Consider the following 13620-nt stretch of genomic DNA (forward strand, 5'->3'; position numbering starts at 1 on the left):
CTAGAAAATTTGTAATTTTGTAAAAACAAGGAAAATTGTTCGTTTGAACATCTTGCCGACTACAAACAGCAGAAAAAATGAAATTGTTAACAAAACAAAATGTTAAAAAACAAGAAAACTGTTCGGCTGAACAACTTGTCGACCAAAAGAACCAAGAAAAAAATTATTATTAAACTTAAGCTACGTAACAGTAGTTTCCCTATCGTAGGCTATTAACATACACGTTGTCCTAGGTCATGGAATAGCAATAAAAAGCGAAACAATAAACAATGCAAAAGAAAGTCTGAATGTAAATAAGGAAAAAAATTAAACTAATTTACTAATCCCGATAATAACTACGTTACCGGCGATAGTTTGACCACTGCGACATGCACATCGCACACCCTATCGTCGTGACTCCGCGTAGACTACCTGATCGTTGTCGACTCGGAGAGGTTGTAGCTCAATTCCCTCGTCCAGTTTTTGGCTTGGACCCTGGACTTGGCTTCTGGATCCTGGGTTTGGTTTGTGTTCCGGCGTCCCCGTTTAGCCGCTTTACATATTTGCTGAATACTGTATAACAGGACAATTATTTGCAACATAATTACAGATTGGGGAGACTAGGGCAACAAGAAGCACTCTAGTTCGGTCGTTTGCCAGAAAGTAATCGTGTATTATATAATGTGTCAAAAATGTTGACGTAAAGTACAAACATTCAAAAATAATATTTATTCATGAAATATAGTAAATAAACGATAGTTATCGTAAAAAAACAAAACAATAATAACACTAATGACTACTTTGTACGGTGCTGTATGTTTCGCAATTTCCGGGCTCTCCTTTTTTCCAATGTTTCTTGCTCATGTGCTATGTGATTGCAGTTAGATGTTTTTTAGCAGTCAAATCAAATAAGGTATTTAATAAAGTTAATTGAATTTCATCTTTGTGAGAGCTGCACAAAAACCACGAAAAATCTACAGCAATTTTCAACAGCCTTAACATTTTTTGTTTAATGTTACAGACATGACCTAATTTATCTATTGAAAAAGTGATAAGGTCATGACAATGTGCAACAAAAATAACAACGGATCTACAAACATAATTAAGTCTTTTTTTCTCATTAAATTCTTTAAAGTAGGTAAAAGTGTGGTGTGGTTGAATATCGTCTGATAACAAACTTTGACGACATTTTAAGAAATTAAGTTCATTAATTTTTTTTACCAAGTAACTACAAACGTAACTTAAAGCTTGAGTATCGGATCTGTTATCTACTACATCATGTTCGTCAAAACTAGGTAATGTCTGATGCAACAATTGTGTCCATCTAAAACTAAAGGCACAGCAAGTTCTACACTACTTTCTAAAAAATCCTGCAAATTATTTAACAAATTAGCATTATCTGGTTCACAATTACTTCCAGGACTTTTGTTCGAAGCTAAATTGTTGAGAACCGCTGTCTTTAGAGCCCCAATAAATTGAAAAGGAGAAGGAATTGAGTTGCCATGCCCAACCTGCCTAACTGAAGAAAATAAATTTTCAAATGGGTCCTGACAGAAAACACGAGGACGTAAAAGTCTCATGTCGGCTTCTTGGCATGTCTTTCAAATGTCTTTTATTGCTCTAATATCAATTGCAGCAGCCATAGTGTGCCTTATTGTTTTTGCAGCAGGGGCAACCTTCATTTTTAAAAACGAATTTTGATTTTTATCGACTTCTAGGTACGATGGTTTTATTTTATGAAGCATACGATATCTTCTGTTAAGGTCTTTTTGATATGTTTCTTTTATATATTTAAATTTTGCCGTTTTATGTGAATTATATTTAATATTATAATTGGCTAAAGTAGTTCTGGTATTCTTTAGTAAGTGTGGTGGATCAAAAAAATACAAATATTTGTCATTCTTTTCATTAATGTACTTCTATTAGTTGAAGCTTGATCGCACACAACGGCCAAAGGAACCAATCCAGTAGACTGCACTGCTTCTATTACTTTCGAAAGAAGTACATTTAAATCTTTAGATTTTATTGCGTCTCTAGTGTAATAATATGCAATTGGTTGTTTAAAAGATTTACAAATACCTGTTATCATAAATACTAAAGCATGATTCGCCAGTTCATTCTTTCTGCCTTGTGAACCTAAATCCACGTAACCAATAATTTTATCAGGCCCCTTTGAATGCACTAGTCCCTCTGACAACGATACTTTATCAAATAAGATGCAACAAAATTTATTTCGATACTTTTTAATTTTTTTAATGTCACGTTTAATTTTTTGTAATAATTCATTATTAATACCTGGTTCAGACGGTACTTTTTGTAACATATTTTGCAAAGTAGTCTTTGACGGTAACTTTATAAATTTTCGCAAAAATCTGTAACATTTGGGACCTCTTTTGTATAACGACAATGCAAAAACCTTATTTTGTGTTGTATAACGTGGCCTTGTCGTTTTGCATTTACAAATTGTGATTTTACTAAAGCTGCTCCTGCTGAATCTAGACTTTTTTCAATATTATTAAAAAAATCGGTGTGATTTATATTATAAACCGCTTTCAACTTGTTTTTAGATTTATGTAATTTTTTTTCAATTTACAAATTTGACCCTTTTGCTTTCTGTATTCCGAATACAACATTTTTTTCTGCGGTGTAAGTTGCTGAATTTTATGACTGTCAATTTTTTGCAAAACAGAACGAGACCGTTTTTTTTAATATTATCTACTGGAGACACTGAACGTATTTTTTAACCCACTTGGTTGTGACATTCAGGTTTATTAGAGGTAGATAGTAGTGTGTCATCACCAATTACCTGTGTTTCAAAGTTAGATTCTAATAAATGTTTTTCTTCGGTTGGCAGAACAAAAATGGATGGGATGGCAAATTTTTTCGATCGTTGTTTTAACGAACTTGTAATAGTATTTTACAGTATTAGCAAGGTAAAACGGTTTTTACTGGCGAAAGGAGGGAATGACTGGCGAGCCGAAGGCGAGCCTGTCACCTCCTGGAGCTACACTATTAATGTGTATAGCCGAGAAATTAATCCTGTCAATAATGAATAAGTTGTTCTTGTATTTTAATAATTTGTAGTTTAATTCAGTAATTCAGTTTCTGTTTGCAATAAAAGCTTGAGAATTAAGAGTAATTTTGCCTCCAATTTTGCTAAATATTGATGGTTGTAAAGAAAACAATTTCTAATCAATATAAATCAACGTTGCGAACGTGTTAATTTTATAACTGGCGCTCCTGTCAGTTTTACTAGTAGTTTACTTGTAAAAGTGAAGTTTCGAAGTGATTAGACAGATCGGATAATTGACGTTTACAAGTGAGGAACAAATAAAGTCCTTTTCACAAAAATCATTTTGACATAAATAAATCTTTGTATCTGTGTAAACAACTTTTTTATGAACATTTTGATTCATTGCGTCAAACCATTTCTGTCTGATTTCCTCGTTCTTGGAAAAAGTAAAAAAATTTATATTATTTTTTACCTTTTTATAATATTTGTTACTGCAGCCTGGGTACCGGCATTTATAGCTAGCAACTTTTTTATTAGGTGCCATAATTCGAGACTAACAATTTCAACCACACCACCTTCTTACCTTAGGAAACGTATTTACATAATGGAAGCCCTAATAAAGCTAATAAATCTTACTAGTACGTCTACCATAAAATACTGCACCCAACTTGTGAGTCTGCCAAATCTGCAACAGTACACCTGTAGTGGAATTGCATTTGTTTGTTATTATTTCTCACCACTAGTTTAGAGTCCGCAAAATGACAGATCGTCCACGGTGGTAGGAGTGCGCAGAGACGAAAACTCGTCACGGACGAGTCCAATCTTTAAATTAGGGATGTTGGCAGAAAACAGTGGCGTGGCGTGTATTTACATGTGTAGGGAATTCGTCTTAAAGTTTAACATTTCAATGTTACCAGTTATAGTAAAAATACCAGTAGAAACATTTTTTGCAATAAACGCGTTTTTACTCGTTACTCATGGTGTATTTTTATTTATTCGACCTCTCTGCTTTGTATTTCTAGGAAATCAACATGTATTAGCATTAGATATGATTTTTACTATTTCATCTTGCTATTATTGAATAGAGGAAATCGTAACTACTACAAATTATAAATCTCAAACCCTTTTTGATCACAGAATAGTTTTTTGCTACGCCACTGCTCAATCTCCCCACTCGATGAAGTACGCATTGGCTCCGCCTATCGTGGTCGTTTACAGAGGTTCCGAGCTCTAGCACAATTTCACATGGTGTTAAGAGATGTGTGGCGGCACTGGAACCACACAGGCGATTCACGGTTGATCGTAACCGTAGCCACAACACTTCCCATGACAAGTGACAGCCCGCCAGAACGACACTAGCGACACCACCTCTCTTGGCGTCGAGCGTCACTCGGTCACACGTGCATAATTTTAGTTTTGTAACCGTTTCAATTTGTTGCGTTAATAAAGGAGTTTATGTAAAGTGAGTTTCGTTGGTCTCCTCGCGACACACCATATAAACCCACATTGGTGACCCCGCACAACACGCGCATCGAAAACACCACGCAACAGTGCACGTTACAACATGCCCGATAACCCACCAGATTTCAACGCCGCTGTCCAGGTCGAGATCGAGAGGGTTACTGTTAAACCGCCACCCTTTTGGAAAGGTGATCCCAAGCTGTGGTTTATCCAACTTGAAGCCCAATTCAACCTCGGCAAGATAACAAGCGATACAACTAAGTATCACTACGTGGTCAGTGCTATCGACACATCAGTTCTTCAGCAAATTGCCGCTTTCGTGACCAATCCTCCCGCTGTCAACCAATATGAAGGTATCAAACAACGGCTTATTTCTACATTTTCGGATTCTCAGGAACGCCAATTGCGTAAACTACTGTCGGAAATAGACTTAGGCGACAAGAAACCTTCGCAATTGCTTAACGAAATGAAGCGTCTGGGTGATTCGGCTGTATCCGACGAATTACTGAAAACTTTGTGGTTACAAAGATTGCCGACCCACGTCCAATCCGTGCTCGCAACCAGCTCCGACCCGATTCAGAACCTTGCGCAAATGGCAGACAAAATCGTGGAGATACAACACATGTCCTCAGTTTGTACAGTTACGACCCCAACCGAAGATATGTCTGCAGCTATCCTGCAACTCACTAAGGAAGTCGCAGCATTAAAGGCTGCCTACAATACTGAAATTAAGCCGCGACGATCACGATCACGACCACAGACGCCAGACCGTTCAAGCAGGGACTCTTGTTGGTACCACCGAACATTTGGCAATAAAGCAAAGAAGTGTATCACTCCCTGCAACTTCAACAAGTCGGAAAACTCCACGCCGCGCCAGTAACGGCGGCAAGCGACGCGGCGTGCGCCAGCCGCACTATAAATGCAATCCATGCCAGTCGACGCCTCACCATAACCGATCCAACCACCGGTATTTCGTTTTTGATTGACTCTGGTTCGGATATTTCAATCATCCCCAAGAAAGCACGACAGTCAACAGTAAGTGACCTCGTACTTTACGCTGCCAATGGCACCGCCATTCAAACCTACGGTTACGAGAGACTTACCATTACTTTGGGATTACGACGTCGATTAATTTGGAACTTCATCATCGCTGATACCAAACGAGCAATAATTGGCGCCGATTTATTACATTATTTCGATCTTTTAATCGATATTAGACGGGCCAGACTAATTGATAGCACGACAGGAATCTCCAGCGCAGGCACATGCATTTCCGCCTCGCACACTGCAGTGTTGTCAGTTTCACCGAACGCTCGGTATCGCGACCTGATCAGGGAATTTCCAGCTCTGACAACTTTTCACAATGTCGAACCAATCCTTCCACATGCGACCCAGCATCTAATCGAAACCACCGGACCTCCAGTAGCTTCAAAACCACGGAGACTCCCTCCAGACAAACTACAAATAGCCAAAAGAGAGTTCGAACATATGATGGCGCTAGGGATTTGCAGACCCTCCAATAGTCCCTGGGCAAGTCCCCTCCATATGGTCCCTAAAAAGGACAGCAACTGGCGTCCGGTAGGTGACTATAGACGACTCAACGCGGTCACTAAAGAGGATCGTTACCCAATTCCTCATTTACATGACTTCGCTCACCTGCTTGCTGGTAAGACCATTTTTTCAACCGTTGACCTCGTTAGAGCTTACCACCAGATCCCGGTCGAAGCGAGCTCTATTCCGAAAACCGCCATTACCACACCTTTTGGCCTTTTCGAATTTACAAGAATGCAATTTGGTCTTCGTAACGCCGCTCAATCCTTTCAAAGATTCATCCACGAAGTCTTGAATGGTCTCGACTTTTGCTTCCCCTACCTGGATGACATTCTCATCGCCTCCACTAGCGAAAGGGAACACACTGACCACCTTCGCAAAGTCTTTGAAAGATTATTAAAGTATGGCCTTACTATTAATCCCGAAAAATGTTCTTTTGGAAATTCCAAAGTGAATTTCCTGGGGTACGAAGTTTCAGCAGATGGCACCAAGCCCTTAACCGACCGAGTCAAGGTCATTTTGAACTACCCGCTACCAAAGACATCCAAAGACGCTAGAAGGTTCCTAGGTACAATTAACTTTTACCGACGTTTTGTACCTCATGCAGCCGCTCATCAAGCCCCGATACACAATCTAGTCAAAAACAGCAAAAAGAACGATAAAACACCGCTATCTTGGACCCCCGAATCGAAAGCAGCATTCGAGCTGTGTAAACACGACCTCGCTCAAGCGACGCTCTTAGTACACCCTACAACTACTGATACTATTTCGCTCACAGTCGACGCTTCTGACTTCGCAATGAGGGCAGTGCTCGAACAAAATCAAGGAGGTAGTTGGAAACCCTTAAGTTTCTTTTCGAAAAAATTGACACCGGCCCAACAGAAATATAGCACGTACGATAGGGAACTGTTGGCAATTTATTCCGCGGTCAAAGCGTTCCAACACTTTCTTGAAGGCCGTCATTTCGTAATTTACACAGATCACAAACCCCTTGTGTATGCTTTCACGCAAAAATCTGACAAGGCAACTCCGCGACAAGCACGACATCTCGACTACATAAGCCAGTTTACAACCGTCATCAACCACATTTCTGGCAAATCCAATGTAGTTGCCGACACCTTGTCCAGAATCAGCGAAATTGACACACCAACTCCTATCGATTACCAGACACTACGCGAATCACAAGACGTAGATCCCGAACTGCAAACACTTCTGGCACAACCCGATTCTACAGCACTGAAACTGAAATTGTTCACCGTCCCTGGTTCAGAGAAACAAATTTATTGCGACGATTCTAACCGCAGAATCCGTCCGTTCATCCCCAAAACCTCACGGTATGAACTTTTCAAGCACTTTCATGGTATGGCTCACCCCGGTATCAAAGCCACCACAAAACTCCTCACTGACAGATTTGTCTGGCCTGGTATTAACAAGGACGTCAGCCGCTGGACTAGAGCTTGCATAAACTGCCAGAGATCCAAAGTGCAGAGGCATACACAACCACCGATCACAGAAATTGGTACTTCTGACGAACGATTCGCAGTTATCAACATAGATTTGATTGGACCATTACCACCTTCAAACGGCTTTACCTATTGCCTAACTTGTATCGACCGCTACACTTCTTGGACCGAAGCCATTCCGCTAACCGATATCACAGCCGAATCCGTTGCTAAAGCCCTGTATTCCGGCTGGATCTCCCGGTTTGGTACGCCGCTGAAAATTATCACGGATCAAGGCAGGCAATTCGAAAGTTCGCTATTTGCTTCACTTTCCACATTAATGGGTTTTCGCCGCGCGAGGTGCACACCGTACCATCCAGCCACCAACGGCAAAATTGAACGTTGGCATAGAACACTAAAGACTGCCATTAAAGCCCACGCTTCACCAAACTGGACGGAACATTTACCCACCGTTCTCCTCGGGCTGAGGACAGTCATCCGCGATGACACCCCAGTCTCAGCTTCGGAAATGGTTTATGGGTCAACCATTCGGCTCCCCGGTGAATTTTTTCAAGATTCAACCAACACCATCGACCCTGCAACTTTCGTGGGACAACTCAAAGCAAATATCGCAAATGTTCGACCAGCGTCAGCTCCACATCATGACAACAGGCAGATATTTGTTCCTCAAAATCTTGACACCTGCACTCACGTTTTTGTCCGAAGAGACGCAGTCAGGAAACCTTTTGACCCACCTTATGATGGACCCTGTAAAGTTCTCAATCGAACCGAAAAGTATTTTACGGTTGATCTCAACAACAAGTCAACCAACATTTCTTTGTCCAGACTGAAACCAGCTTTTCTGCTCAACGACAACCCCATTCGGCACGACCATACTTATGCCAATTGGGCTATTACACCCGAAAAGACTGATTTGAAGAAGACTGTCAGATTCAAATTATAAATAGTTTTTTCTATTACTCATCGTGGCTCCACCACTGGCAGGGGAGTACTGTGGCGGCACTGGAACCACACAGGCGATTCACGGTTGATCGTAACCGTAGCCACAACACTTCCCATGACAAGTGACAGCCCGCCAGAACGACACTAGCGACACCACCTCTCTTGGCGTCGAGCGTCACTCGGTCACACGTGCATAATTTTAGTTTTGTAACCGTTTCAATTTGTTGCGTTAATAAAGGAGTTTATGTAAAGTGAGTTTCGTTGGTCTCCTCGCGACACACCATATAAACCCACATATGCAATTTCAGCACATAAGCAGCTTGACACTGACAGCACCCCGCCGCAATCCCATGCGCAGAAGTTGCTTTTCCATATACAAACATACGCAGACGGCGCAGATTGGTTTGTTACCAATAAAACTAGCCTTTGTGACGGTCTTTATCCCCTTCATTTGTCTATGGGTGCCCCGACTACACTGGCCACGCACCGATGGCAGCCGCGACGACGACTTCGTCGCGACCAACGCACCAAGCACTTCGACGGTCAGTAGCAGCGGTGAGTGGTAGCGACGCCCAACCAACTACTTCGATGGCTTAATGATTCGCCGACGCCAAATGGTCATCAGCGATGCCTAGAAAAACAATGGTGAATGGAAAAGTGCTTGTGATCAGCGCCTCGCCTTCGGGGAAGTGTTCCTGGATAGAGCTCCTCGTAAGCGCCCACAGGAAGTACTTCAATGCTCGTGGGCTCAGCACCTCTGTTGATGGCATCCCAAGGAGTTCTCGCACGCAGACTCTTGATGTCTCTTCAACCTCACCAGAGTCTACGATGAACGGTATCCCACGGAGTTTCCGTGCTCTTATCCTTAATACCTCTTCACCTACGCTGAACGGTATCCCAAGGAGCTCTTTGCACTCGGACCCTTGATACCTCTTCAACATAGTCAACTCAAGCAAGTAGTATGCAACAATCATTTTCACCTGACGTTAACATTCTGTCACTAATGCCATGATGCTGTCACTATCGATACTGCAAAATTATGTCGTCGCTAACTTGGATAAGCATTAACAAATCGTCTGTGATTAAATGCAACTTTTTCTGCAAATTCAAAGCAAGCACCACCGGATCTGTTCAGTCATCAACCACATCATCTCCAGAAGTCATCTTCAGAAATTCCAAAGCCAAAAATTCAAAAACTAATCATGCTCTAATCGTACCGTCTCTGCTCGCTTCACCGTTCCTGCTCTGTGCTCACTTCACCGTTCTTGCTCGCTTCAACGGTACTGAAAGGGGAGTGATGTGGCGGTTCTTCAGTTTTACGAGAGATGGCACTGTAGATTTCTACTTACGACTATAGCATTCCTATTTGTAAATAAATAGTCGTATTGGAAAATTGCCACATGGTTCGTTTTAGAACTCATATGTAGACAGTTCAGTTCATAGAACTTCAGTTCACTTCATAGAACTAATAGTTCCTCAATTGTAGTGTGGAGAATAAAGTGTGCTTCATTAGTGAAGTGTTTCTTATTCCTACACACTCTACATAGGCAATACATTTGGGCGAAACAAACCATGAAAAATGAGTAACACAAACATTTCATTTAAAATAAAAAATATTAAATATATATTATTACCGTTGTATTTAGTACAAAATTCACAAAAAAAAACTTATTTTAGTCTCTTTAGCACAACCGGTTTGCAGTTATTACAAATATATACCCCAGTATGATAGTCTGCACACAACTGATGTGCCCATTGTTGGCAGTGATTGTACTGAATCCAGGAATCACCGGATTTAGAACTGCATAGGTGTCGTCGCAAATCAAAGAGGGAACGTCTGCTTCATTGGGCTCGTTTAGAGAGTCTATGGGAAATTTTGGAAAAATCAGAGTGTGTTCAGTCTTCTGCTTACTTGATTTGACAGTTTTTTTTATTTTCCCCTTTGGTTGACTGTTATTTCGTCAATTTTTTTCTTGTTTTTAGTTTTCCTTCTACTGCTTCATTTCGTAGTTCGTCTTTTACTGGAGTAGAAGTTAGTATTTCGGACTTTTGAGTCCTGCGTTTTCTTATTGTAGTTTTTGGTTCAATTTTTGGTAAAGGCTTGGGTAAAGGTTTGATTGCTTGGATAGGTGTAAAAACTTCATAGTATGTTGGTACAGCATCTGGTAGCAAAGATTTAAAACAACATGGTAAAGAAGTAGAGCGGGGTGAAGGAGTCCTGTGACGGTCTATATCAACATTAGGTTTTTTTCTTTCATTATTATTGATTTGTTCAGCATCATTATATCGGGTGTGTCAAAAAAGTCGCATAAACTTTTAAGCATAGCTGGAGAGTAGTTCAGAGATCATTTTTTTTATGCAGAGATCGTGTCTTTAGATTACTTTAAAAAGTAATGACCAAACCGGCAACATTGTGCTATGTTACCTCAATAGCAATAGTCGAAATTAGCTTTAATCCAATATAGGAACTCTAAGGAAAACTAATTTAGGAACAAAGCAATTTAATAAACAGTAAAATTAAAAACAAACAATGTATTTTATAATAAATGTTGAAATGTTCTGCCATTTGCTAATAAGCAGGCTTCGGCACGTCTTTGAACAGAATTTGTGGTACGTTCTAACATGTCCGGAGAAACTGAGTTAAAGGCTACAAAAACTCTTTCTTGTAAAGTGGCTAGATTTTTCGGCACTGGTGGAGTAAATACAATGTCTTTGATATGGCCCCATAAAAAAATTAACGGGAGTCTGGAGACCTAAACGGCGGCAACCGCATCAATAGTTGCTTCCTCTGTCTCAACAGTTCTTCTTACGCAAGGCCTTCCAGAATGTATTTCTTTATACAGACTGATCCAGAAATACTGAGTCTGTTGGCAACACATTTGAAAGTATTTGTTCTCGTAATTTATAACATTGCAACCGAATTTGATTTTTTTTAAACGAATTTTTTTTTTCGAAATCGGAGTGCGATTTTCTCGAAGTCTCTGATCGAGTCGTCGAAAAACATTAATGCCATATTGTCTCACCGCATCTAAAGCATTTCCTTCACTTGCACCATAAACCAAGAACATGTCGCAGTATTCACTTGCCGAAAACATTATTGTTTCACAATAAATGATTTAAAATCATCAAAAAGTTTGACACATTTGTTTGACACTTTGCCAAAAAATACGTTCAAAGTTGTTTCCATAGAAATATTACAATGTTGTCATATGCTACTGCATATTTGAAGCACTTTTGTCCACTAACTTTAACTTGATTTTTTAATCAAGTTAAAGTTAGTGATTCTTTAATCAAGTTAAAGTTAGTGGACAAAAGTTGGTTTTTCAAACTATTCCTTTAGATAGAACACAAATTTTCAATAAAATGTTTTTATGACAATGTAAACCATATAACTAATACCATACGTAAGTGATTTAACCATGGCCTCCTTGATGTATGGAGACAACTTCGTTGTTCAGGCCTGGCGCATCGATAAGCTTCAACGGTTTTTTCGAAACCGTAGATGGCGCCCTATTTAGCGCACTGACGTTTATCTGACAAATAGCATTTGTAAGGTTAAATCCGAAAAAATAATTGAATTTAACAAGTACAATCAGCAGAAGAGAAGGTGAAAAAGAGCCCACAATGTAATTGATAATTTCTAAATACAAAAACTCAAAAAAATTTATAAAGTAGTAGATTTTTTTCGGGAGTTTGGTGATCCACGAGCGGTGCTTGAGAGTGAGCAAAGGTCCAGACAGGGACTTTGGAACGGACGGTTCAGAGACTCCAGCAGAGAGTAACGCAGCAGAAGAACGCTGGATCGAGCTTTTTTAAACCATTTCATTTGAAAAAAACGACTTTCTTTGCACATTTTACTAAAACTAAATTAACAATAGCAGGTTTTGAAAAGACGTGTGTGCAAAATAGTTTCATTTGCCTAAACAATGTATTGCAAATATCTGCTGGTTAAAAGGTTGCAAATACCTTTCAGAAAACTTAAGCCATGTCTTAAAAATCACAGATTTGTAACGCATTCAACCTTAACCATTGGTAAAACCATAGAGTATGCATAATAAATGGAAGGTTCTTTGAAACATCGTTTTCTCTGCATCTGTGTCTGCGTACTAGTGCCGTAGGTTATGCTTAAAATACTTATAAACGATGAACAATCAATTCACCTTAAAATAATTTGTATATCTTCTGAAGCTGAAAATAAAAAATCCTAATGATCGTAAAATGATTTCCTGCAAAAGTTACACTATCCAAACGTTCATTCAGGGCATAACTTTAGAATTATCCTCACATTTTCAACGTATTTCACGAATGCACACTTACATCTTTCAAATTTATTAGTCTTTAACCTCAAAAATGGTATTTGTCAAATAAACGTCAGTCCGCTAAATGCAGCGCCAGTGGAGAATCAGCCGAACTTATCGATGCGCCAGGCCTGAACAACGAAGTTGTCTCCATACATCAAGGAGGCCATGGATTTAACAAAGGAATTTTTAGTTTCAAGTTGTTTTTCTGTAACTGTTAAAAAGGCCATATACCATTAAAAAAATAATACCAATTTTTTCAATATTTTTTCGGGGTCTATGAACAGTACTTAACAGGTGCTAAAAAGTTTATCCGCCCTTTTTGATACAACCGATATTGATCAGCATGCTGTTGATGTTCAGCATCTTGTTGATCAGCGTGTTGCTTAAGGTTGTCGTATTCTTGCACCGCAAGTTCTCTGTCCGTTACTTAAGTACTTGAGACGGAGCAAAATCGATTTCTGTAAATACGTCAATATCTCCATTAGTAATTCCAGTTTTTTTTTAAAAGCGTTCGGTGAAGTAGCGCTTTGTAAATAGGCTGTCCCAAAAATCTCTCCCAATTCATAAAGAGTGATATACAGATGTCCGGAAAGTCGCGCACCGCCGTGGCACTACATCAGTGGGCGATGCCCTAGACTATAAGAAAAATGTTAAAAAAATCTAAGTATTTTATTGTTGAAGATATGACGAAGCAAAGAGTAAAAATTATTTGCCAAAAATGAGGGTGTTTGCAGTACTATTTAGATCCAAATTCATTTGAGGAATAAATGATATTGAATAAAAGAACTTTATAACATAAAAACTGAAGAAACTTTTCCTAATTCTTTAATAAATGTTAACAAAATATTTGAGTCAACAATGATGATAAATCTGACAACACTTAGCACAAACCATTGTTGTTCAGATGAAA

The 13620-nt window shown here is 39.5% G+C and overlaps 1 protein-coding gene and 1 long non-coding RNA gene across 3 annotated transcripts; one reads left to right on the forward strand and one right to left on the reverse strand.

Annotated features, from left to right (window-relative positions):
* Nucleotides 1-4556: 4556 nt before the first annotated feature.
* On the forward strand, nt 4557-5269 carry LOC135265764 (uncharacterized). The gene is made up of 2 exons (XM_064355917.1): nt 4557-5088; nt 5187-5269. The coding sequence occupies exons 1-2, from the start codon at nt 4557-4559 to the stop codon at nt 5267-5269; spliced, it is 615 nt and encodes a 204-aa protein (XP_064211987.1).
* Nucleotides 5270-10046: 4777 nt separating this feature from the next.
* On the reverse strand, nt 10047-13620 carry LOC135265750 (uncharacterized). Of its 2 annotated transcripts, XR_010333598.1 has the most exons (3): nt 12376-13566; nt 10322-12272; nt 10047-10273 (listed from the first exon to the last, which is right to left on the reverse strand). It is a non-coding gene; the product is annotated as an uncharacterized LOC135265750 (long non-coding RNA). The 2 variants fall into 2 exon arrangements; XR_010333599.1 differs by lacking the exon at nt 10047-10273 and having other exon boundaries at nt 12018-12272; nt 12376-13620.

The sequence above is a fragment of the Tribolium castaneum genome, chromosome 3 (assembly GCF_031307605.1).
Source record: "Tribolium castaneum strain GA2 chromosome 3, icTriCast1.1, whole genome shotgun sequence".
Lineage (NCBI taxonomy): Eukaryota > Metazoa > Arthropoda > Insecta > Coleoptera > Tenebrionidae > Tribolium > Tribolium castaneum.

Bases quoted from the DNA above. Each gene is read 5' to 3' on its own strand.
- LOC135265764 (XM_064355917.1), top strand. From the start codon at position 4,557: ATGCCCGATAACCCACCAGATTTCAACGCCGCTGTCCAGGTCGAGATC. The intron at 5,089-5,186 runs GTACAGTTACGA...ACTGAAATTAAG, and splicing joins ACAACACATGTCCTCAGTTT to CCGCGACGATCACGATCACG.